Here is a 22,863-nt window from a genome sequence, read left to right on the forward strand (position 1 = left end):
ACAAACGTACTCAATAAAATTGGGACATTTCCGTAACTCGATGCTTTTAAAAGCCAAAGAGAAAAACTAAGCAATACTAAAGCTTGGATGATTCACTGACAAAGCAAAGGCTCACTAGCTTTCAACTTAATTCATGCATTGGAGTTCCTTAATTATTTTATTAGAATATAAAAACTAGTTTTAATTGCTTTGCCTGACCCAGCCATGCATAGATTGGAAGGGACCTGCCATTATACAACAGAAATTCAGAAATTCATGTGGGTTCTCCCTCTCTTGAGATTCTGACTATTTTAGTTTAGTCTTTTTCCGATAAAGCTATTTATCTAAATAATGAACATAATTTCAAAACTTTGGACCCCATTGCAAGTAAGAATTCCCTTGTTCTGTTACATAGGGCCATTAAACACTCTTGTCCCATTGTATTCAAAGAGGAAGAAGTTTAAACAGTTCACAAATCACTGATTTACGTAAACCTGGGCAGAGTTTTCACTGTTGGGGAAGGCAGTGACGAGCATTTTCCGAGAGGGCTGTAAATCTGGAAGCAGTCATGCATGTTTTTCTTGGGCACTTGTGAAATGGCAGCCTCAAGCTGTTAAATACATGCAAGGAATGGAGTGCTTACCGTTCCACCATATGGGTCTGGTCCAGAGACAGTCCATCAATTGCCGTGCACTCCGGGCACTTGAACTTTTTACGTGGGGTTACCTGCATGTCACAATAATTCCAACAATATTAATGGCGTCTTTAATCCAGCTTGATGTGCAAGCACGCCTGCAGAGCAACACAAGAGCACCATCCTCTCACAACAGTTCCATCTGGCTCACCACCGCATATTTCAATTCGCAAGAGATCAATAAAATTACTAGAATGGTTTCACATTCATTGAAAGTGTGTGATGACAACCCATTTAAAATCCACTTAATGATCACTTTCACACTTCCAGGTGCCTTATACAAGCACCGGTTGTCTGTACAACCATAAGGTGATGAAATGTTGCTTCCCTTTCTTTGATATAGCCTTATTAACCTACGCCTGTTTTCTCATTAAGTTGACTGACAGATTCTAGGAATATTTAGAGATTCTGAAGGTGACAAAGTTTAAAGTGCCCATGTGGATTTATCATCTCCACAAAGCCCTTTCCATCAACTTCACAAAGCAAGTGCCTTCTCAAGGCTGTTACTAACAAACAATATTAATGTCAATAAAAATTGAGCTTTGAAAGCTTCTAATGATAGGAAACATAGAACACAATGCAATTGGCATAAGAAGCAAAAGTGACGCAAGGGATTTTATCCTCTCCGTAGCAAGTGGAATGTACTGTCAGAGCAAGCGTGGAGACGGAATCAACGGCAACATTCCAAAGGGAAGTGGAAAACCATCTGAAAGGGAAGAATTTGCAGAGCTCTGGGGAATGTGTGCAGCATTGATCTTCTACAGAGAACAACATGAATTGGATGGGCCAAGCGGCATCCTTTGATGCTGAAACAATTCTGTAATTTAAATGTCCATTCTGGGCTTCTCAATTCATATTGCTTCTGATTTAAATTTAGTTTAGACTTCATACAGTTTTAACAGAGAGACAAAGCTAACATCTTTGCACAATTTCTCTTCACACGCACATTTCTGGCAGTTCAGAAACTTACCTTAATAGGAGCCTTTCCAGTCATGTTAGCAACCAGGAAGTTCATGGCAATATCCTCACAATTCATGTGTTCATCCACCCAATTTTTAATATCTCCTGGCATCTTGTATGTGTACAAGTAATTAAAGTACTAAGACAAAGAAGATCACATATATCATCAGAGACTAATCATTGTAACTGTATCATTCATTTAAAACTAATAAGGCAAACATTATTTCTATTTTTTTAATTCCCAAGCATTTCAAGTTTCAACACAACCTCATCGTATGCCTACAACCTCTTCTACTCATTGGATATGAATGCAGGTGTCATGGTTAATAGGTTTGCAGATCACATTAAACTTGGCGGTACTGTGGATAGCAAGATTATCTAGATTACAAAGTTATCTTGATCAATTGGGCTCCTGGGCTGAAGAATGGTAGATGGAGTTTAATTAAGGTAAATGCGAGCTGTCGCGTTTTGATAAGACAAACCAGGACAGAACTTACACAGTAAATGAAAGGGCCCTGGAGGGTGATGTAGAAACAGATCTAGGAGTGCAGATGAATAGTTCCTTGAAAGAGGCCATACAGGTAGACAAGATGGCGAAGGTGGCACTTAGCATGCTTATTCTCATCAGCCAGGGTAGTTTCCCTTATCCCTAACCAGTCTGAAGAAGGGTTTCGGCCTAAAACGTTGCCTATTTCCTTCGCTCCATAGATGCTGCCGCATCCGCTGAGTTACTCCAGCACTTTTGTCTACCGCTGAGTTACTCCAGCTTTTTGTGTCTATCTTCAGTTTAAACCAGCATCTGCAGTTCCTTCTTACACCTATTGAGTACAGGAGCCTGAGGGAGAACCTTATAGAGGAATGTAACATCATGAGAGGATAGAATAGCCACAGTCTTTTCCCACAGGGCGAGGGTGTCTAAAGTAGAAGGCATAAGTTTAAGGTTTAATGAGAAAGGAAAGATTCAAAATGGACCCGAAGGCCAATGTTTTCACCGGATATTGGTGCGGATACAGAACGAAATGTCAAAGGAAGTGGTGGAAGTGGGTATACTTATGATCTGGGGGATCATGGATCAGGCACAGGCAAGTGGGACTAGCTCAGGAAACTTGGTCAGCATGGATAGGTTGGGCTGAATGGCCTGTTTCTGTGCTCTGTAGCTCTCATCCTAAAGTGCGTTTAATTCCCTGGTTTTGGCCTCAGTATCTCTCCACCTTTAGCTGACGAAGCCTTAAGTTCTGGGCCTGCCTTCCTGGTTCTCCACTCCCATCTGCTCAAGATATTCCCTAAAACCGCTTTCTTTGATCAATACGCTGTATATTTTCCAAGATTCTTACATGGCTCAATGTAAAGTTTTGTTCCATTAAACTCCGATGAAGTACATAGTGGAATATTTTATTACATTGAATGCTTTACATTAAAAAAATTCTTATACAATTTAAAACGTGACTCATTAATGTCTGAAATTCTTCTTAGTTTTAGATTTAGTTTTGACCATATGAAGTGACCAAGCATTTGCTCCCCTGTAACTTCTTGTAGGTATGCCTGTATGATTGTTCACATTTGTGCTAATTGGTTTGAATTAGTTAAGGGCCTGTCCCACTTGGTGATGTTTTTGGTGATCGACGGCATCATTGACTGACATGTCAGGTCACCGACAAAGTCGCGGCGTGATGACGTATTGACGTGCGGTGTTTCCTCAAGTGTCGCAACATTTTTTTTGTCGACGCTGGACTTTGAAATGTTCAAAATCTTTCGGTCACCCTGATACGTCAGTTGCCGAAAAAAAATCGGCAAGTGACAGGCGCTTTAGGATTTAAAATAACATCACTTAAAATGAATGCAAAGAATCATGTTTAAACGCAAAGGAAATTAAACAGAGTAACACAAACGAAAACAAAGTGCCATAAGAATATGGACAAAAATAGAGAGAGATAGTATTGCAAGATGTAACAAGAGATTGTGGGCAGGTGAAAGGAAGAGACCATAAACAATGAAAGCATCCAGTTTAGGCACGATTTCTACATGTAAAAATCAGCTGAGTGATCTTAGGCAAAGTATGCATGCATCACAAGAGGCCAACTGTTGAAACATAGATTCTTAAATTACATGAACCTTTGCATGAATTTAGTTTCTGTGCTAAATGGGAATTCTGTAAAACAAAGTAAAAGTGGAGGCCTGGTGACTAAACTTTAAATGTGGCAGTTCCAATGAGGGAAACATTGAAAGGGAACCTACGAGATCCTTTACTTAACATATAGCATATAAAGCAAGGAATGGAGGCCAAACCTTTGTATAACCAGTTTGGAGCTCAGTTTAAATAAAGTGTTCCATTTTGAACATGTAGTTTAGGATTGATGTTGACAACTTTAACAAGAGAGGAAAAAAATGATCAGAAATGCATCAGGGATGGAAACTTCTATTAGAACCATAGAGGCAGACAGCATGAGAGATGTTTGAACAAACTGGCTCTTGCATTCCTTCAAAGTTAATTCAGATGATTCATTGAATTTCAGATTATTTCCTTTCGGTTGGATAAAATTAAATTCAAATAATGTCTATTTTCTTATATCATTATCATCAAACTTCTATATTAAGGAAGTGGAAACAAGGAACTGCAGATGCTGGTTAATACACAAAAGGACACAAAGTGCTGGAATAACTCAGCAGGTCAGGCAGCATCTCAGGAAAACATAGATAGGTGATGTTTTGTGTTGTGTTGTGTATTCCGATATTAAGGAATGTATTGTAAGATGTATTTAAAAACTTCCAGATAACAATTGTCAATTTGAGTTGTGTTTGAGTAGAGTTTAGTTTATTGTCTCATGTATCGAGGTAGAGTGAAACGCTTCAGTTCCATGTTAAGCGGTCAGTGGAAAGACAGTACATGATGACAATCGAGCTATCCAGTGTACACATGATCAAGCGAATAACGTTCAGTGCAAGATAAAGTCATCAAGTCCAATCCAAGATAGTTCAAGGGTCTCTAATGAGGTAGATAGTAGCTCAGGACAATTTTGTGAGTTCAAAACTGTGTTGATTTTAAAACCAGTCTGGCTTTAATATCTACATACCTTGTGGTAGAAGGCAGCTCCAGTTAACACCATGGATACCTCGTTTGTCCATTCCGACTCGTATTTCCATTTGTTTGTCTCATGATCCCATAAATGAAGCCGACCAGGATAGCCCACCAGCCTGTCAGGAAACTCACGCCACACCTACACGTGGTCAGAAATTCCAAACATCGTTAGTAGCTTGAGATAAGATGACAGAATCTATTGATTTATTTATCAGCCTCAATTATCCACCATGAATGATCAATAACCAATCTGAAATGATCAGTATGCACACTGTAGACAAAAATGCTGGAGAAACTCAGCGGGTGAGGCAACATCTATGGAGGCTCTACATCAGTGAGACCAAGCGTAGGCTTGGTGATCGCTTCGCCCAACAATTCCGCTCGAGCCAAGCCTACACTTGGCCTCACCCACTGAGTTTCTCCAGCATTTTTGTCTACCTTCGATTTTCCAGCATCTGCAGTTCCTTCTTAAACAGTTTGCACACAGTGATTAGATTTGTTCCACGTCAATGTTGCATTTTGTTATGGGAATTATTAAAAATGAACATGATTGAATATCTACACAAAAAATGCTGGAATTATTTGGCAGGTTAGGCAGCATCTTTAAAAGAGAAATAGAACTAATGCTTCAGGTTGAAGATCCTTTGGTGGAACAAGGAAAGAGAGAAAGCTACTTAGCCCACAGCCAACAATGGACCATTGTGGCTCCACCTTTCCTTGATCATCGTTGCTTTTGGCATATATTTCATTCATTTATTCTATGTGCTGTCTATATTTCTCGTCTCGACCCAAAACATCACCTCTTCCTTTTCTTCAGAGACCCACTGAGTTACTCCAGGTTTTTCAGTCTACCTTTGGTATAAACCAGAAACACACATGGGGAAGGACCATGGGTGAAATGTAGAGAAAGTCCACCAGAGGGTGAAAAGATGCAGATATTATGGATGGTTCCGTTCCTTTGTCCATGCAGTGTTTTTAAATGAATGAATTCACATGTTTAATCGATAATGTTTTATTATTGTTTAATGTTTTCTGTGTCATTCTTAATTGTTACTGTATGTCATGTTTTCTCTTGCGAGCAGAGCACCAAGGCAAATTTCTTGTATGTGAACATATTTGGCAAATATTATTAATTCATTCATTCATTTATGCAGTGTTTTCGGACAATTTCTGTTATCTTTCAGATTTTAAGTATCAGCAATTTTAAGCTATTGAATATCAATATTTGCAATCTAACCCTCTTAATGCCAGCAGACATGACGAAATAAACTAGAATTGTTTTGGAGAGTGATACCTACATTTCTCTCCCTACTAACTAGTTGTACTTCGGTAACCACTTCTTTTTCTGGCATAAAGCATTGACTCGAGTTAGGGGACAGTAGCACAAGACCTGATCAAGCCAACTTTATAACAACCAGAAACAAACTTGGGGGCTCTTCCTGACCTGCAGAAGTACGATACGATAAACTTTATTCATCCCCGCAGGGAAATTGTTCTGCCGACAGTCACAACACACAAGGTACACACAAATTTGAAAATAAAAGTGAAAACAAAAAGAAAAAGACAAGCGGTCTGGCTGCCGTGTGCAGAGCCTTCACCGGAACGAACGAACAAACAAACAAACAAACACAGATTTATCCCCTGAACAGAGGATTCTAAACTAGAGTCCCCCCCCCCACACCGGGTCTCCCTTTGTTGTCCCACCATTCCTCACGGCGGTCCCCCCCATGCCGGTTTCCCATTGCCTTCCCCTCCCCCTCACGCTCATTGACCGTGGGGTCCTGTGGGGTCTCGTAGCGCCGAGACTTCCACCACTGTCGAAGCCCCATAGCTGTCGAGACTTCCGCTGCCGCCGAGGCTCCCATTGCCGCCACCCTTGAGGATCCTTCGGCCCAGCCAGGCCTCGCTGCCCAGCTTCACTGCAGTCCTCTGGGAAGCCTGTGGGGCGAGTCGTGCCTACTGGGGCCTATCGGTGGTCATTCTGGTCAGCAGCGGCGCGGATGTTCGGCGGGTGGATGGGAGAGGGTAAAGTGGGAGTTCAGTGGTGCAGGCTGGTGTTAGTTGTCAACACTGGTTACTGCTCCACAATACAGCTTTACCACCTTCACAATAGCCAACATTTTTTATAGTTTTTATAGCAAAAGTTTTTATAGATATGTGAAAAGAAAGAGATTAATTAAAACAAATGTAGGTCCCTTGCAGTCAGAAACAGGTGAGTTGATCATGGGGAACAAGGATATGGCGGACCAATTGAATAACTACTTTGGTTCCGTCCTCACTAAGGAAGACATAAATAATCTGCCGGAAATAGCAGGGGACCGTGGGTCAAAGGAGTTGGAGGAATTGAGTGAAATCCAGGTTAGTCGGGAAGTGGTGTTGGGTAAATTGAATGGATTAAAGGCCGATAAATCCCCAGGGCCAGATAGGCTGCATCCCAGAGTACTTAAGGAAGTAGCTCCAGAAATAGTGGATGCATTAGTAATAATCTATCAAAACTCTTTAGATTCTGTAGTTCCTGAGGATTGGCGGGTAGCAAACGTAACCCCACTTTTTAAGAAGGCAGGGAGAGAGAAAACGGGGAATTACAGACCAGTTAGTCTAACATCGGTAGTGGGGAAACTGCTAGAGTCAGTTATTAAAGATGGGATAGCAGCACATTTGGAAAGTGATGAAATCATTGGACAAAGTCAGCATGGATTTACGAAAGGTAAATCATGTCTGACGAATCTTATAGAATTTTTCGAGGATGTAACTAGTAGCGTGGATAGGGGAGAACCAGTGGATGTGGTGTATCTAGACTTCCAGAAGGCTTTCGACAAGGTCCCACATAAGAGATTAGTATACAAACTTAAAGCACACGGCATTGGGGGTTCAGTATTGATGTGGATAGAGAACTGGCTGGCAAACAGGAAGCAAAGAGTAGGAGTAAACGGGTCCTTTTCACAATGGCGGGCAGTGACTAGTGGGGTGCCGCAAGACTCAGTGCTGGGACCCCAGCTATTTACAATATATATTAATGATCTGGATGAGGGAATTGAAGGCAATATCTCCAAGTTTGCGGATGACACTAAGCTGGGGGGCAGTGTTAGCTGTGAGGAGGATGCTAGGAGACTGCAAGGTGACTTGGATAGGCTGGGTGAGTGGGCAAATGTTTGGCAGATGCAGTATAATGTGGATAAATGTGAGGTTATCCATTTTGGTGGCAAAAACAGGAAAGCAGGCTATTATCTAAATGGTGGCCGATTAGGAAAAGGGGAGATGCAGCGAGACCTGGGTGTCGTGGTACACCAGTCATTGAAAGTAGGCATGCAGGTGCAGCAGGCAGTGAAGAAAGCGAATGGTATGTTAGCTTTCATAGCAAAAGGATTTGAGTATAGGAGCAGGGAGGTTCTACTGCAGTTGTACAGGGTCTTGGTGAGACCACACCTGGAGTATTGCGTACAGTTTTGGTCTCCAAATCTGAGGAAGGACATTATTGCCATAGAGGGAGTGCAGAGAAGGTTCACCAGACTGATTCCTGGGATGTCAGGACTGTCTTATGAAGAAAGACTGGATAGACTTGGTTTATACTCTCTAGAATTTAGGAGATTGAGAGGGGATCTTATAGAAACGTACAAAATTCTTAAGGGGTTGGACAGGCTAGATGCAGGAAGATTGTTCCCGATGTTGGGGAAGTCCAGGACAAGGGGTCACAGCTCAAGGATAAGGGGGAAATCCTTTAAAACCGAGATGAGAAAAACATTTTTCACACAGAGAGTGGTGAATCTCTGGAACTCTCTGCCACAAAGGGTAGTCGAGGCCAGTTCATTGGCTATATTTAAGAGGGAGTTAGATGTGGCCCTTGTGGGTAAGGGGATCAGAGGGTATGGAGAGAAGGCAGGTACGGGATACTGAGTTGGATGATCAGCCATGATCATATTGAATGGCGGTGCAGGCTCGAAGGGCCGAATGGCCTACTCCTGCACCTAATTTCTATGTTTCTATTTGTCACTACCCTGCTTGTGCAATGAGCAGACCACAAAACTATTTATTTTTCTAAATAGTAAAGATAAATCTTGAAGCAGTGCATAGGATCCAGGAAGCACACACTCATCACCTTCTCTTAGGTAGAATCAAGGAACAAAGAGTACAGGATGAGATGTGCGTGGAGTTTGGTGAAGTGGCTGGAGATGTTCTGGGGAAAGCACAGGAAGCACACGACCTGCCCGTTATAACTCTGCTCCTCCTCCATCCAGAGACTCACAGTGTCCAAGTGCAGCAGTGATCCAATGGCATTTCTAATTCAATGTGTTATATTCACTGCTCATGATGTGGTCTCGTCTACGTGGGGAGAAACCAAGTGCAGATTGGGTGTAAAGCTCCTCTGTTCAGTCCACAAGGATGACTGTGAGCTTCCACTTGCCCATTGATACCTCCTGCAACAAGTGCTTTGAGCTCACGTACAATTCTCAAATCACTAACAAAAAACACTTTAATTGGTTATAATCATATTGATGATAGGTGTTGTGCATTGAAATTTTAGTTTTTAGTTTAGAGATACAGCGAGGAAATAGGCTCTTCGGCCCACCGAGTCTGAACCGACCAGTGATCCCTGCTCATTAACACTCTCTACACACTAAGGACAATTTACATTTACACCAAGCCAATTAACCTACAAACCTGTACGTCTTTAGAGTGTATGTGGAAACCGAAGATCTCAGAGAAAACCCACGCGGGTCACGGGGAGAAGGTACAAACTCTACCTGGGACTCTGGCGCTGTAAGGCAGCAACACTACCGCTGCGCCACCCTAATGAAACAGTTAATTAACGAGGCTGCTCCTTCTGTAATAGGCACACTCGCATTTGAAGCAAAATACATCTGGAACAAGGGGCAAAGCCACAGTAACACTGGTGCAATGAAAACTGTCAACTCAATATGAAACTAAGAGAGGTACCCAACATAGATTGAAAATGCAAGTTATTAGCTTGCACAGAGGTTCAATATCAAAGCAGAGTACATATACCATGCACATCTGCATACAATTAGACTTGTACAGCAACACTTTATTTGCAAAAGTGAAGTGACGTGAAGTCTGAGCAAAGATTACAGCATTATCATTAACATGCCTTTTAAAAAAAAAAAAGAAACAAAAATCAAACATAAGAATCAAACCAAAGGACTGTTTAATGGGCTCTTAATTACTTCAAAGACTACTGTGCAGATTAAAGGATCAGTTTATGATTATAAACATAGGCTATACCCTGACAGACCGGATCATAATTACCGTCACTGGGCCTTCAATGGGAATCTACAATTAACTGGCTTTTGTCAATGTCTTTTCACATGCAGTTTTCTACTAATTTTCAATTCATATGCAGAAGAATGAACTTTTATTGGCGTACTAATTTGAAACATGACCAACATGAAAAAGGGTTGTTGCAAAAAAAAAAAAAAAAATAGCATGCCCATGGAAAACCGCAAATAAACTATATTTCAACAGCACCTAACATGCTCAATAAGCAGGTCCTGGAGGTAAAGGAGAAACAAGAGTGGTTTTAATATTGAAACCATAAGTCTGAAGAAGGGTTTCGGCCCGAAACGTCGCCTATTTCCTTCGCTCCATAGATGCTGCTGCACCCGCTGAGTTTCCCCAGCAATTTTGTGTACCTGTGGTTTTAATATTGTTCATTCTCAATGCAGAGTTGGCAATAGAGGTTTAGCTCAACTGAAATGTCAATGTGTGATGAACTGTGATTTAAAAACAAAATTAACTAAAAACTGAAAATTGGCAAATCATTGTATCATTAGTTCACCACTGTCCTTCATGGAAGGCATATGGACCCTCTTTGATCCAAGATGTACAGTACCCTTCATAATGTTTGGGACAAAGACCCATCATTTACTTATTTGCCTCCGTACTCCACAATTTGAGATTTGTAATGGAAAAAAAATCACGTGGTTAAAGTGCACATTGTCCGATTTTAATAAAGGCCATTTTTATACATTTTGGTTTCACCATGTAGAAGTTACAGCTGTGTTTATACATATTCCCCCCATTTCAGGGCACCATAATGTTTGGGACACAGCAATGTCATGTAAATTAAAGTAGTATTTTGTTGCATATCCTTTGCCAGCAATGACTGCTTGAAGTCTGCAATTCATGGACATCACCAGTTGCTGGGTGTCTTCTCTGGTGATGCTCTGCCAGGCCTGTATTGCAGCCATCTTTAGCTTATGCTTGTTTTAGGGGCTAGTCCCCTTCAGTTTTCTCTTCAGCATATAAAAGGCATGCTCAATTGGATTCAGATTCTTTTTCCAGAACTGTGGTTGCTCTTTTAAGTACTTCTTGGCAAACTGTAAGCTGGCCATCCTATTTTTGTAGCTAACCAGTGGCTTGCATCTTGCAGTGTAGCCTCTGTATTTCTGTTCTTGAAGTCTTCTCCAGACAGTGGTCATTGACAAATCCACACCTGACTCCTGAAGAGTTTCTGATCTGTCGGACAGGTGTTTGGGGATTTTTCTTTATAGAGAGAATTCTTCTGTCATCATCTGTGGAGGTCTTCCTTGACTTGCCAGTCCCTTTGCGATTAGTAAGCTCACCAGTGCTCTCTTTCTTCTTAATAATGTTCCAAAAAGTTGATTTTGGTAAGCCTAAGGTTTGGCTGATGTCTCTAACAGGTTTATTCTTGTTTCTCAGTCTCATAATGGCTTATTTGACTTTCATTGGCATAACTTTGGTCCTCATGTTGATAAACAGCAATAAAAGTTTCCAAAGGTGATGGAAAGACTGGAGGAAAGACTAGGTGCTGAGAGCTCCCTTATATCTACATTAAGGAGGCATTTAAACACACCTGAGCAATTACAAACACCTGTGAAGCCATGTGTCCCAAACATTATGGTGCCCTGAAATGGGGGGACTATGTATAAAAACAGAGCTCTAATTTCTACATGGTGAAACCAAAATGTATAAAAATGGCCTTTATTAAAATCTAACAATGTGCACTTTAACCACATGTGTTTTTTTCTATTACAAATCTCAAATTGTGGAGTGCAGAGGCAAATAAATAAATGATGGTCTTTGTCCCAAACATTATGGAGGGCACTGTATGTAGCTCCAGACCAATGTGCTGAGCTATAATCTTAAAGCACCCTGAAGGAAAAAAAAAACAAAAAAAAAAACAACAACTAAAAAACCCCACACAATTGAGAGAAAAAGCAACTGGTGGAAGACATGGCGGCACAGCGGTAGAGTTGCTGCCTTACATCTGTAGAGTTTTTACGTTCTCAACGCGACCTGGGTAGGTTTTCTCCGAGATCTTTGGTTTCCTCCCACACTGAAGGTTTGTAGGATGATTGGTTTAGTATAAACGTAAATTGTCCCTAGTGTGTAGGATAGTGTTAATGTGCTGGGATCGCTGGTCGGTGCAGACTCGGTGGGCCGAAGGGCCTGTTTCCAGGTTGTATCTCTAAACTAAAAAAACAAGCAAAGCAAGAAGCTGACCCATCACACTCTTCTGTCTGAAGAAGGGTCTCGACCCGAAACGTCACCCATTCCTTCTCTCCAGAGATGCTGCCCATCCCACTGTTACTCCATCTTTTTGTGTCTACCTTCGATTTAAACCAGCATCTGCAGTTCCTTCCTACACATCACACGCTTCATTTGGAAACACACAGATGGTGGTGGATGTACGGAACAAGCTGCCAGAGGAGGTAGTTGAGGCTGGGACTATCCCAACGTTTAAGAAACAGCTAGACAGGTACATGGATATGACGGGTTTGGAGGGATATGGACCAAGCGCAGGCAAGTGGGACTAGTGTAGCTGGGACATTGTTGGGCAAGATGGGCGGAAGGGCCTGTTTCCACATTGTATCACTCTGTGACTGTCACAAGTGACCACAGTTGTTCAGAGAACTCAATATGCATTGAATTCTCCAATTTTAGGCAACCTCTAAACAACCCCACCATCCCCTTCTCACCCACAATCCCCACCCCACCGCTGAGCCCCAGCTGTCCTTGCACCCCCCCCCCTCTCACCGCTGAGCCCCGGCTGTCCTTGCACCTACCCCTCCCCCCCCCCCCCTCACCGCTGAGCCCCGGCTGTCCTTGCACCTACCCCTCCCCCCCCCCCCTCACCGCTGAGCCCCGGCTGTCCTTGCACCTACCCATCCTCCTCACCCGCCCTCTCACCGCTGAGCCCCAGCTGTCCTTGCACCTACCCCCCCTCTCACCGCTGAGCCCCGGCTGATCTTGCACCCACCCTTCCCCTCCCCCCCCATTCCTTCCCCAAGCTACTCAATTTGCACTACGTCAATCCTCTAGCTTCACAAATCTGTAATCCCTTTCTCTCTTACCTTGTGTGTGCTCACCTCTGGCTTTTGTCCGACTGTCTGCCTATCATCCCTATGACATGCCATGCTTTGTCCTGCCCCATCACATTTCTAGCTCCCCCCCAATCAGTCTGAAGAAGGTTCCTAACCCAAAACGTCACCTATTCTTGAGACAAAGAGAATGCAAGTATATGCATCATATTAAGATTACCCAATGACACTTCCACACTGCTCTTTCATTAGGAAGTCCAATTCCCGTTTGCTCTGTAAATTTCATAATCGGAAACAGGACAGGAATGTATTAATGTGTGAGCTGATGCTCTTGGGTTTTGTAAACAAATGCAGTGTGTGTTTTAAGTAATGATCCATCCCCTGTACCCAAAGCCCTGAAGTCTATAAATCTAACAAGGGAATCACAGCCAAACATACAAGCTGAAGCTTTACCAGTGAAACTATCTTCCTGTCTAAACGTGGCACCCATTAATTAGCAGGTCGAGTCAGCATCATTTTATTTCTTGGAGGAAACCAACATTTCTTTTTTACATTTTAACTCTAAAAACTCTGCGACATACAATCCAAGTCAAAAATAACCTCCCCTCCCCCAAGACTTCAATAAACTTTAAAGCCCTGGGATCTTCTGATAACATCTGTCAGTTTGCTTTTTTTTTTGCTGACAAAACTCAGGCCAGAAGTTCAGTCACATCAGAATACATTTGGGTATTGCACAATCAATTCAGAGCTACAGCAATCAACAGTCAACACGAGGTTTGTCAAAGAGAACGGACATTTCAAGAGAGAGTTAGATTTAACTCTTAGGGCTAACGGAATCAAGGGATATAGGGAAAAGGCAGGAAGGGGGTACTGCTTCTGGGTGATCAGCCATGATCTTATTAAATGGCGGTGCTGGCTCGAAGGGCCAAAAGCCCTACTCCTGCACCCATTTTCTATGCTTCTATGTTTCTCTGAGTGGCAGAGCCTGTTTATGTGTAATAGTTCTGTGCAAAAAGCTATTCACTGTACCTCAATACACGTGACAATAAACCAAACTAAACTAGTACATAGACCTTCATTCACCAGTCAACTAAATGTATTTCATCAGATGCAGTTAGAAGATAGACAGTACAGCACCAGAACAGGCCCTTTGGCCCACAATGTCTGTGCCCAACATGAAGACAACACCAATTCTTTCTGCCTGCAAAGGTACACATTTTTTTTTTAAAAACAAATAAAGTTGATAATTAAGTTACAGTTGAGCAAAATATTTTACTTGTCCAATTCCACATTCAAGAGACGACACAGAGTGCAGGAGTAACTCAGCGGGTCAGGCAGCAACATCTGTGGAGAACATGGATAGGTGACGTTTCACAAAGTGCTGGAGTAACTCAGCGGGACAGGCAGCATCTGTGGAGAACATGGATAGGTGATGTTTCACAGAGTGCTGGAGTAACTCAGCGGGACAGGCAGCATCTGTGGAGAACATGGATAGGTGATGTTTCACAGAGTGCTGGAGTAACTCAGTGCATCAGGCAGCATCTGTGGAGAACATGGATAGGTGACGTTTCACAAAGTGCTGGAGTAACTCAGTGGGTCAAGCAGCATCTCTGGAGAGCTTGGATCGGTGACGTTTCGGGTGAAGACCCTTATTCAGACTTCAGGAGGGTCTCGACCCAAAACGTCACCTATCAATGTTCTCCAGAGATGCTGCTGGACCCGCTGCATTACTCCAGCTCTTTGTGCTATTTTTTTAAACCAACATCTGCACTTCCTTGTTTCCACATTCAGGAAACTTTCTAACTGAATGGTGTTTTAAAAAGGCGATGAGTTTTATTTTAATGTACAACAATACCGATCACCACTGAGTTGGACAGGAAGACATTTTTTTAATGGATTTCCCACATGATATCATTTAAGTAGGAATGCAAGAAATGTTTGACTTTGTACTTTCATAAAAGAATGAAAGATCAGTTTACAGTTTGGCAACCACTGCTGTACAGCATAAGATCATAAGTAATAGGAGCATAATTAGGCCATTTGGCCCGTAAAGACTACACCGCCATTCAATCATTGCTGATCTATCTCTCCCTCCAAACCCCATTCTCCTGCCTTCTCCCCATAACGTCTGATACCCACACTAATCAGCACACCTTATCGTAAATAGTCATAAGTTAGTTTTAAATGTCATTCTTACAGTTAAGATTGAAAATGCCAAATTGGTTTGCTGAAATTTCAGAACTATGGTTTGTAACAGACTGATGACGATTTTAATTGTGTTTAAGATGGGCCGTCGGTTGCCAATGACTGCTCAGATATTGCACTCAATAGTAACTGGGTGATCACAATACATCTTTGCCTGATTAAATCAAGTATGCACATCTGCATAGATCATTTTTAACCAAACGTTTTGCTGTATTTTTGTGGTTAAAAAAAAGTTATAATTCCTTCTTCACTCAAGAGCTCGTAAAATAGATTCAACATGAGTACCAGGAGAAATGCGTACCAGGAGAAACACACAAAAATCATTCATGTCCTTAACATGAAACAGCGGTTCCACAATGTAGTACGTTTGAAAACAGACAGACCTCTGACAGCATAATCACACAGCATAATCACACAGCATAATCAGATTTCCTAAAATTAGTTCAGTGAGAGATTGCTAAATCAAATTCTTCTGAAGCTATTCAAATCAAAGTGCTATATTTCTAGCATGTCACTTTCAAGTATGCTGCCGTAAAATAATTAAGAGGAAAAGATTAAAAAGAATAACAGATTGATTGGATGCCGATTATAAGGAAACCCTTTATATGCAACATATTATAATATCTGCTGGAAATACCCTATAAAATGGTAGAGTAAACATACAATGAATGATTGAGCTGAATTTATGAACATACGGGACTATTAAGCAGTTTTTGATTTTGTGGTACCTGTTGAATTGAAAGACACGGCAGGGAAATGGGTCCTTCGGCCCACCAAGTCCATGCTATCCCAGTTCCATTCTACTTTTGCACCCATTCCCTACACTTCACGCCCAATTTTACAGAGGCAAATTAACTGACAAACCCACACGTCTTTGGGATGTGGGAGGAAACCGGAGCGCTCGGAGGAAACCTACTTGGTCACAGGGAGAACGTGCAAACTCCACAGACAGCAACCAATGTCAGGATCGAACCTGGGTCTCTGGCATTGAGAGGCAGCAGCTTTATCAGCTGTGCCATTGTACCGCCCATAGAGAGAGAATTCCTGATGTGAATTAAGGATGGGATCAAGAATAGACATTGTGTTCTGTGTGAGAATTAAATTCCCGGAGGTTTTTGTCAGTCTCCCTACCTGCAACCTCCAGCAACCACCTGCAACCTCCGGGAACCGCACGGAAACCTTGGGTGGGGCGCAAAGTCTCCAGAGGTTTCCGTTCAGGTTTCCTAAGTGGGACAGGGGCATAACTCAGCGGGACAGACAACATCTCTGGAGAACATGGAAGATGATGTTTTGGGTCGGACTGGTTTTCGGACAGTGATTTATAAATTTTAACAAAAGCCTCTTAACTTTTCAACTCTTAAATGTTTATCCCAAAAAAAAAAATCACCATTCTCCTTAATTACAATGCCATGGTCATCACCTTCCTTTGTGACGGCAACCACAAGGTATTCACTGAGAACATTTGCCACAATCCCTGCTTTGGTCGGCATTGATCATTGTTATATCCTCTTACTCTTCATGAACTCACACTAAGCAATTTTACATCTCATTTGATGTTATTTGCCTGTATTTTGTTCACAACCTGTGTTTGCTTTCCTATTTTTTCTGTCTAACTTCACCCAATACTTGTTCTTGAACACACTCTATTGTATTTTGAATTAATTGAACTTTTTATTAGCTTATTGAGTACTGTTTAGACAAACATGTTGTACTGCTGCTGTAAGAATGTAATTGTTGGGGTTTGCGACATACGACAGTAAAACACTCCTGCCTCTTGGCTTTCCAATGCATTCAGTTCTCAGTGCCTGCCATTAGCTTCCCGTTTTTTGCTCCCTTGTTATCCAGGGTCTTTGTGGGACATCTTCATCCTCAGGTGGTGAATCTGAGGAATTCTTTGCCACAGAATGCTGTGGAGGCCAAGTCAGTAGATATATTTAAGGCAGAGATATACAGATTATTGATTAGTACGGGCTTCAGACGTTATGGGGAGAAGTCAGGAGAATGAGGTTAGGAGGAAGGGATAGATCAGCCATGATTGAATGGTGGAGTAGACTTGATGGGATGAATGGCCTAATTCTTCTCCTATCTATGATCATGATCTCAGCTTCAGGCACTTGTCTCCGAGAGTCTCCCTCTGCTCTAACACCACTAGCCACGGGCTTCTTGTGGGTGCAATGAGCACTTTTGCTCTGTGTAAAACCATGGGTTACATTTCACGAGAAGAGTACGGCGAGTGAAACAATGACAGATCAGTCAACATTTTACCGATTGGCTGAACTGCCTGTTCTTTTGTTATTTTTCCAGAGCACTGAATGAACATTTGAATGCTAATAAGGCTGAGTTCCTTGTCAGAGCTTTCTGTGCATGAATGACAGCAACGTAGCGGTGGGTTGTAGTTTAAATACACACAAGGAGGTTTGGAAAATACAGCCAACCGTCAAAATATGTAAACCTAGGATTTTATGTTTTTAAATCTAATTTCACTGATTTATTCTGCCAAAATTGTCTTAACAGTTTTTAAGTGGCTCCAGGTGAATGCACAGCTGTAGTTGAACTAGAATAAAGATTATCAGCACATATGCTTCTGATTCAGGAAAGCAAGCTTGGGGGTAGAACACTTCCCAGCAGTTGTAATTGACATTGCTATAATCAGGAATATAAATAATATGCCAATGTCCAAGACAACGGCGTGTTCCCCCATTAGTGTTTGACTGTATTTCATTCATGCAGTATAATTTTATTCACATCATATCCTGGTGACACAATAAGTACTCAGCTACCCACACTCAGACCAAACATCCACCATTTCAATTCAGAAACAAAAACTAACTCACTAATAAGTTTTACACACCTCCAATTATATAGAATTAACTTTTTCAAACAGAAAATGAGGTACTTGTGCAAATGTATATTTACCATTATTTATCCCTAATAAGTAATTGTTGGGAAAATAAAGAGAGTGCTGGAGTAACTCAGCGGGTCAGGCAGCATCTGTGGAGAACATGGATAGGTGACGTTTCACAAAGTGCTGGAGTAACTCAGCAGGTCAGGCAGCATCTCTGGAGAATATGGATAGGTGACGTTTTGGGTTTGAAGAAGTGCCGGCCTGAATCGTCACCTATTTGTGTTCTCATAAGGTCATAAGTGATAGGAGCAGAATTAGGCCATTTGACCCACAAAGTCTACTCCGCCATTCAATCATGGCTGATCTATCTCTCCCTCCTAATCCCATTCTCCTGCTTTCTTCCCATAACCCCCAGCACCCGTAATAATCAAGAATCTATCTATTTCTGCCTTAAAAATATCCATTGATGGCCTCCACAGATTCACCACCCTCTGACAAAATAAATTTCTGCTCATCTCCTTCCTAAAGGAAGGTCCTTTAATTCTGTGGCTATGACCTCTGGTCCTAGACTCCCATTTGTGGAACAATCCTCTCCACATCCACTCTATCCTTAGAATAGAAAACCCTTTCACTATTTGGTAAGTTTCTATGAGATCCTTTCTCACCCTTCTAAATTTCATCGAGTAGAGGCCCAGTGCCATCAAACACTCATCATATGTTAATCCACTGGACACCAGCAGGGTACCGGACACCAGCAGGGTACAGGACACCAGCAGGGTACCGGATACCAGCAGGGTACCGGACACCAGCAGGGTACCGGACACCAGCAGGGTACCGGACACCAGCAGGGTACCGGACACCAGCAGGGTACCGGACACCAGCAGGGTACCGGACACCAGCAGGGTACCGGACACCAGCAGGGTACAGGGCACCAGCAGGGTACCGGACACCAGCAGGGTACCGGACACCAGCAGGGTACCGGACACCAGCAGGGTACAGGGCACCAGCAGGGTACCGGACACCAGCAGGGTACAGGACACCAGCAGGGTACAGGACACCAGCAGGGTACAGGACACCAGCAGGGTACAGGACACCAGCAGGGTACCGGACACCAGCAGGGTACCGGACACCAGCAGGGTACCGGACACCAGCAGGTACCGGACACCAGCAGGTACCGAACACCAGCAGGTACCGGACACCAGCAGGTACCGGACACCAGCAGGGTACAGGACACCAGCAGGGTACAGGACACCAGCAGGATACAGGACACCAGCAGGGTACAGGACACCAGCAGGGTACCGGACACCAGCAGGGTACCGGACACCAGCAGGGTACCGGACACCAGCAGGGTACCGGACACCAGCAGGGTACAGGACACCAGCAGGGTACCGAACACCAGCAGGGTACCGGATACCAGCAGGGTACCGGACACCAGCAGGGTACGGGACACCTGCAGGATACCGGACACCAGCAGGGTACGGGACACCTGCAGGGTACGGGACACCAGCAGGGTACAGGACACCAGCAGGGTACCGGACACCAGCAGGGTACAGGACACCAGCAGGGTACCGGACACCAGCAGGGTACCGGACACCAGCAGGGTACCGGACACCAGCAGGGTACAGGACACCAGCAGGGTACAGGACACCGGCAGGGTACCGGACACCAGCAGGGTACCGGACACCAGCAGGGTACCGGACACCAGCAGGGTACAGGACACCAGCAGGATACCGGACACCAGCAGGGTACCGGACACCAGCAGGGTACCGGACACCAGCAGGGTACCGGACACCAGCAGGGTACAGGACACCAGCAGGGTACCGGACACCAGCAGGGTACCGGACACCAGCAGGGTACCGGACACCAGCAGGGTACCGGACACCAGCAGGGTACCGGACACCAGCAGGGTACTGGACACCAGCAGGGTACCGGACACCAGCAGGGTACCGGACACCAGCAGGGTACCGGACACCAGCAGGGTACAGGACACCAGCAGGGTACAGGACACCAGCAGGGTACCGGACACCAGCAGGGTACCGGACACCAGCAGGGTACCGGACACCAGCAGGGTACCGGACACCAGCAGGGTACCGGACACCAGCTTGCTCCCTCAAGACTTCCAGCAAAACTTGATTATTTTGCTCACCAGTTATGTAGTTTTTTTTAGAAAGCATTGTGCCTCAAGATTCACAACATAACCAATTGTTTATTTTGTCAGTGTTAATGATGTCCCAAGATGTATCTCTGAGACATGAATCCAAGATAAAAGTGCTTGCTTTTTCTCCTTCAACTGTAAAACTTCTCAAAAAGCCAAGGATTGTTCTGCTGTGTGTCTCAGTACCACACCATAAACTCACGAGTCCAAAGCAAATGTTATAACTTAACAATGACCACTGATGAGTGGTAACTGTACTATGGGGTCCCAGCACCGAGCCTTGCGGCACCCTACTAGTCATTGCCTGCCATTCTGAAAAGGACCCGTTAATTCCTACTCTTTGCTTCTTGTCTGCCAACCAGTTCTCTATCCATGTCATTACCCTACCCCCAATACCATGTCCTCTGATTTTACACACTAATCTCTTGTGTGGGACCTTGTCAAAGGCGTTTTGAAAGTCCAGATACACCACATGCTGCTCACATGTACGTGCATAACCTTTCCTCCACTCACTCATAAATTGTTTTAAGCAGAAACATCTGCTTGCTCACTTCACTTTAGTTTCAGGTACCTCCATAACAGGCCAAGCGCATCAATTTCATCATTCCTTTCAAACATAGCGAGACGGCATTGGAATCATACTGCATGTTTAGATTAGCTTTGAGATACAGCACAGAAACAGGACCTTCAGCCCACCGAGTCCACGCCGACTAGTGCTCCCCGCACATTAACACTATCCAACACACATTAGGAACAGTTTACACTTATACCAAGCCAATTAACCTACAAACAAGTACGCCTTTGGAGTGTGGGAGGAAACCGAAGATCTCGGAGAAAACCCGCGCAGGTCATGGGGACAACGGACAATCTCCGTACAGACAGCATCCGCGGTCGTGATCGAACCTGGGTCTCTGGTGCTGTGAGGGAGCAACTCTATACCTGGGTCTCTGGTGCTGTGAGGCAGCAACTCTATACCTGGGTCTCTGGTGCTGTGAGGCAGCAACTCTATACCTGGGTCTCTGGTGCTGTGAGGCAGCAACTCTATACCTGGGTCTCTGGTGCTGTGAGGCAGCAACTCTATACCTGGGTCTCTGGTGCTGTGAGGCAGCAACTCTATACCTGGGTCTCTGGTGCTGTGAGGGAGCAACTCTATACCTGGGTCTCTGGTGCTGTGAGGCAGCAACTCTAACGCTGCAACGCCGTGCAGCCCGGCCAAAATTAGCCAGAATTATGCGGCGCAGCTAGGAGTGGGTGCAAATGGGGTTGCTGGCAGGGATCCGGGGACTTTGGTGGAAGAAATTGACTGGCATTCATATGATGCCTTGCCTGATGTAAGCAGCATGGAATGCAATGGCAATGTTGTGGCCACCATACTGGAGGGCTGTTGTTAGGGATGGGTGCAACGGATAAATTCAGGGGCCATTTAGTAGTAGTGGGACAAGGGAATGGCACGCAACATACACACACACTTGCTGCTTTTGTCCATCTACATAGTGTGTAACGAAGTTTTGGAAAGCTGTTAACAACATCTTGGTAAAGTGTTGCGTGCACTTTATCGATGGTATACACTGTAGCTATGACTTGCCAGTAGATGAGATGGTGAAAGCTTAGGGATGCTGGTTGTGGATGCTTTAAGAGGCTTTTTAGACAGGCACATGGATATGCAGGGAATGGAGGGATATGGACCACGGACAGATAGAGGCGAATCGGACATTAGTCTAGTTTATGGAAGGACCGTTCAGAAGCCTGATAACAGAGGGGAAGAAGGTGGTTAGAGAGAATTGAGCATCGCAGTATAAAATAGCGCGGAGCATGGAAAAGAAATGGTAAAGTTGGAACTGAATTGAAAATTGCACTTGACTTGATTCCGTGTAATCTGAAGCTCCGACAATCACTAGAAATTAATTCCGCTTTAGATAGACACAGTCCAGTATCTGAAATAGTTGCAGACTTCCTCATTCTAAATGAATAATGATCTCACTAACCTAATGAGCAATTATCCTACAGGCTCACTACAAATCAACTTAATTGCACAAAGCATAACATGTGGTTATGGCCCAGAGTTTCCAGTATGGAATAGAATGTGTTACATTTTTAGTTGATATACAATGTTAAACAAATCAATTCTTTATAAGTACTTAAAATAATTTGCTTTGTAAGAAATAAGTGAATTGTATTTTTAAGAAAATCCTCAATTTCATACATATTCTAAGGATCAAAACAAGGATCAATTGGGGGAATGAATGAGCAGAATGCTGGAAGGAAAGAGGACAAAGAGATGAAAGTTCAAGAAAGAACTGCAGATGCTGGAAAAATCAAAGATAGACAAAAATGCTGGAGAAACTCAGCGGGTGAGGCAGCATCTATGGAGCGAAGGAATAGGTGACGTTTCGGGTCGAGATCCTTCTTCATATCGAGAACCGAAACGTCACCTATTCCTTCGCTCCATAGATGCTGCCTCACCCGCTGAGTTTCTCCAGCATTTTTGGATAACCTTGGATAATAAATTTTCAGATGAGGCAATTGTCGACATCATGAGGTAAATCTCTACTGGAATAGGTAAAAATTTCACCATTAGCGTGTTGGGTTTTCGAGAAGATGTAATTCACAAACAAACAAAAGATCAGATCAGAGTTTTATACGTATATA

General features: G+C 43.5%; 1 protein-coding gene across 4 annotated transcripts in view; it reads right to left on the reverse strand.

Annotated features, from left to right (window-relative positions):
* Positions 1-22,863, reverse strand: part of ext2 (exostosin glycosyltransferase 2) — a 187,928-nt gene that overhangs the window by 3,119 nt on the left and 161,946 nt on the right. For all 4 annotated transcript variants that reach the window (XM_033038616.1, XM_033038613.1, XM_033038614.1 and 1 more), the window contains 3 exons: positions 4,705-4,848; positions 1,644-1,772; positions 623-705 (listed from right to left, as the gene is read on the reverse strand). In XM_033038616.1, coding sequence (XP_032894507.1) covers positions 623-705; positions 1,644-1,772; positions 4,705-4,848 — 356 coding nt within the window. The remainder of the gene's footprint in view (positions 1-622; positions 706-1,643; positions 1,773-4,704; positions 4,849-22,863) is intronic.

Source organism: Amblyraja radiata, chromosome 20 (assembly GCF_010909765.2).
Source record: "Amblyraja radiata isolate CabotCenter1 chromosome 20, sAmbRad1.1.pri, whole genome shotgun sequence".
NCBI lineage: Eukaryota > Metazoa > Chordata > Chondrichthyes > Rajiformes > Rajidae > Amblyraja > Amblyraja radiata.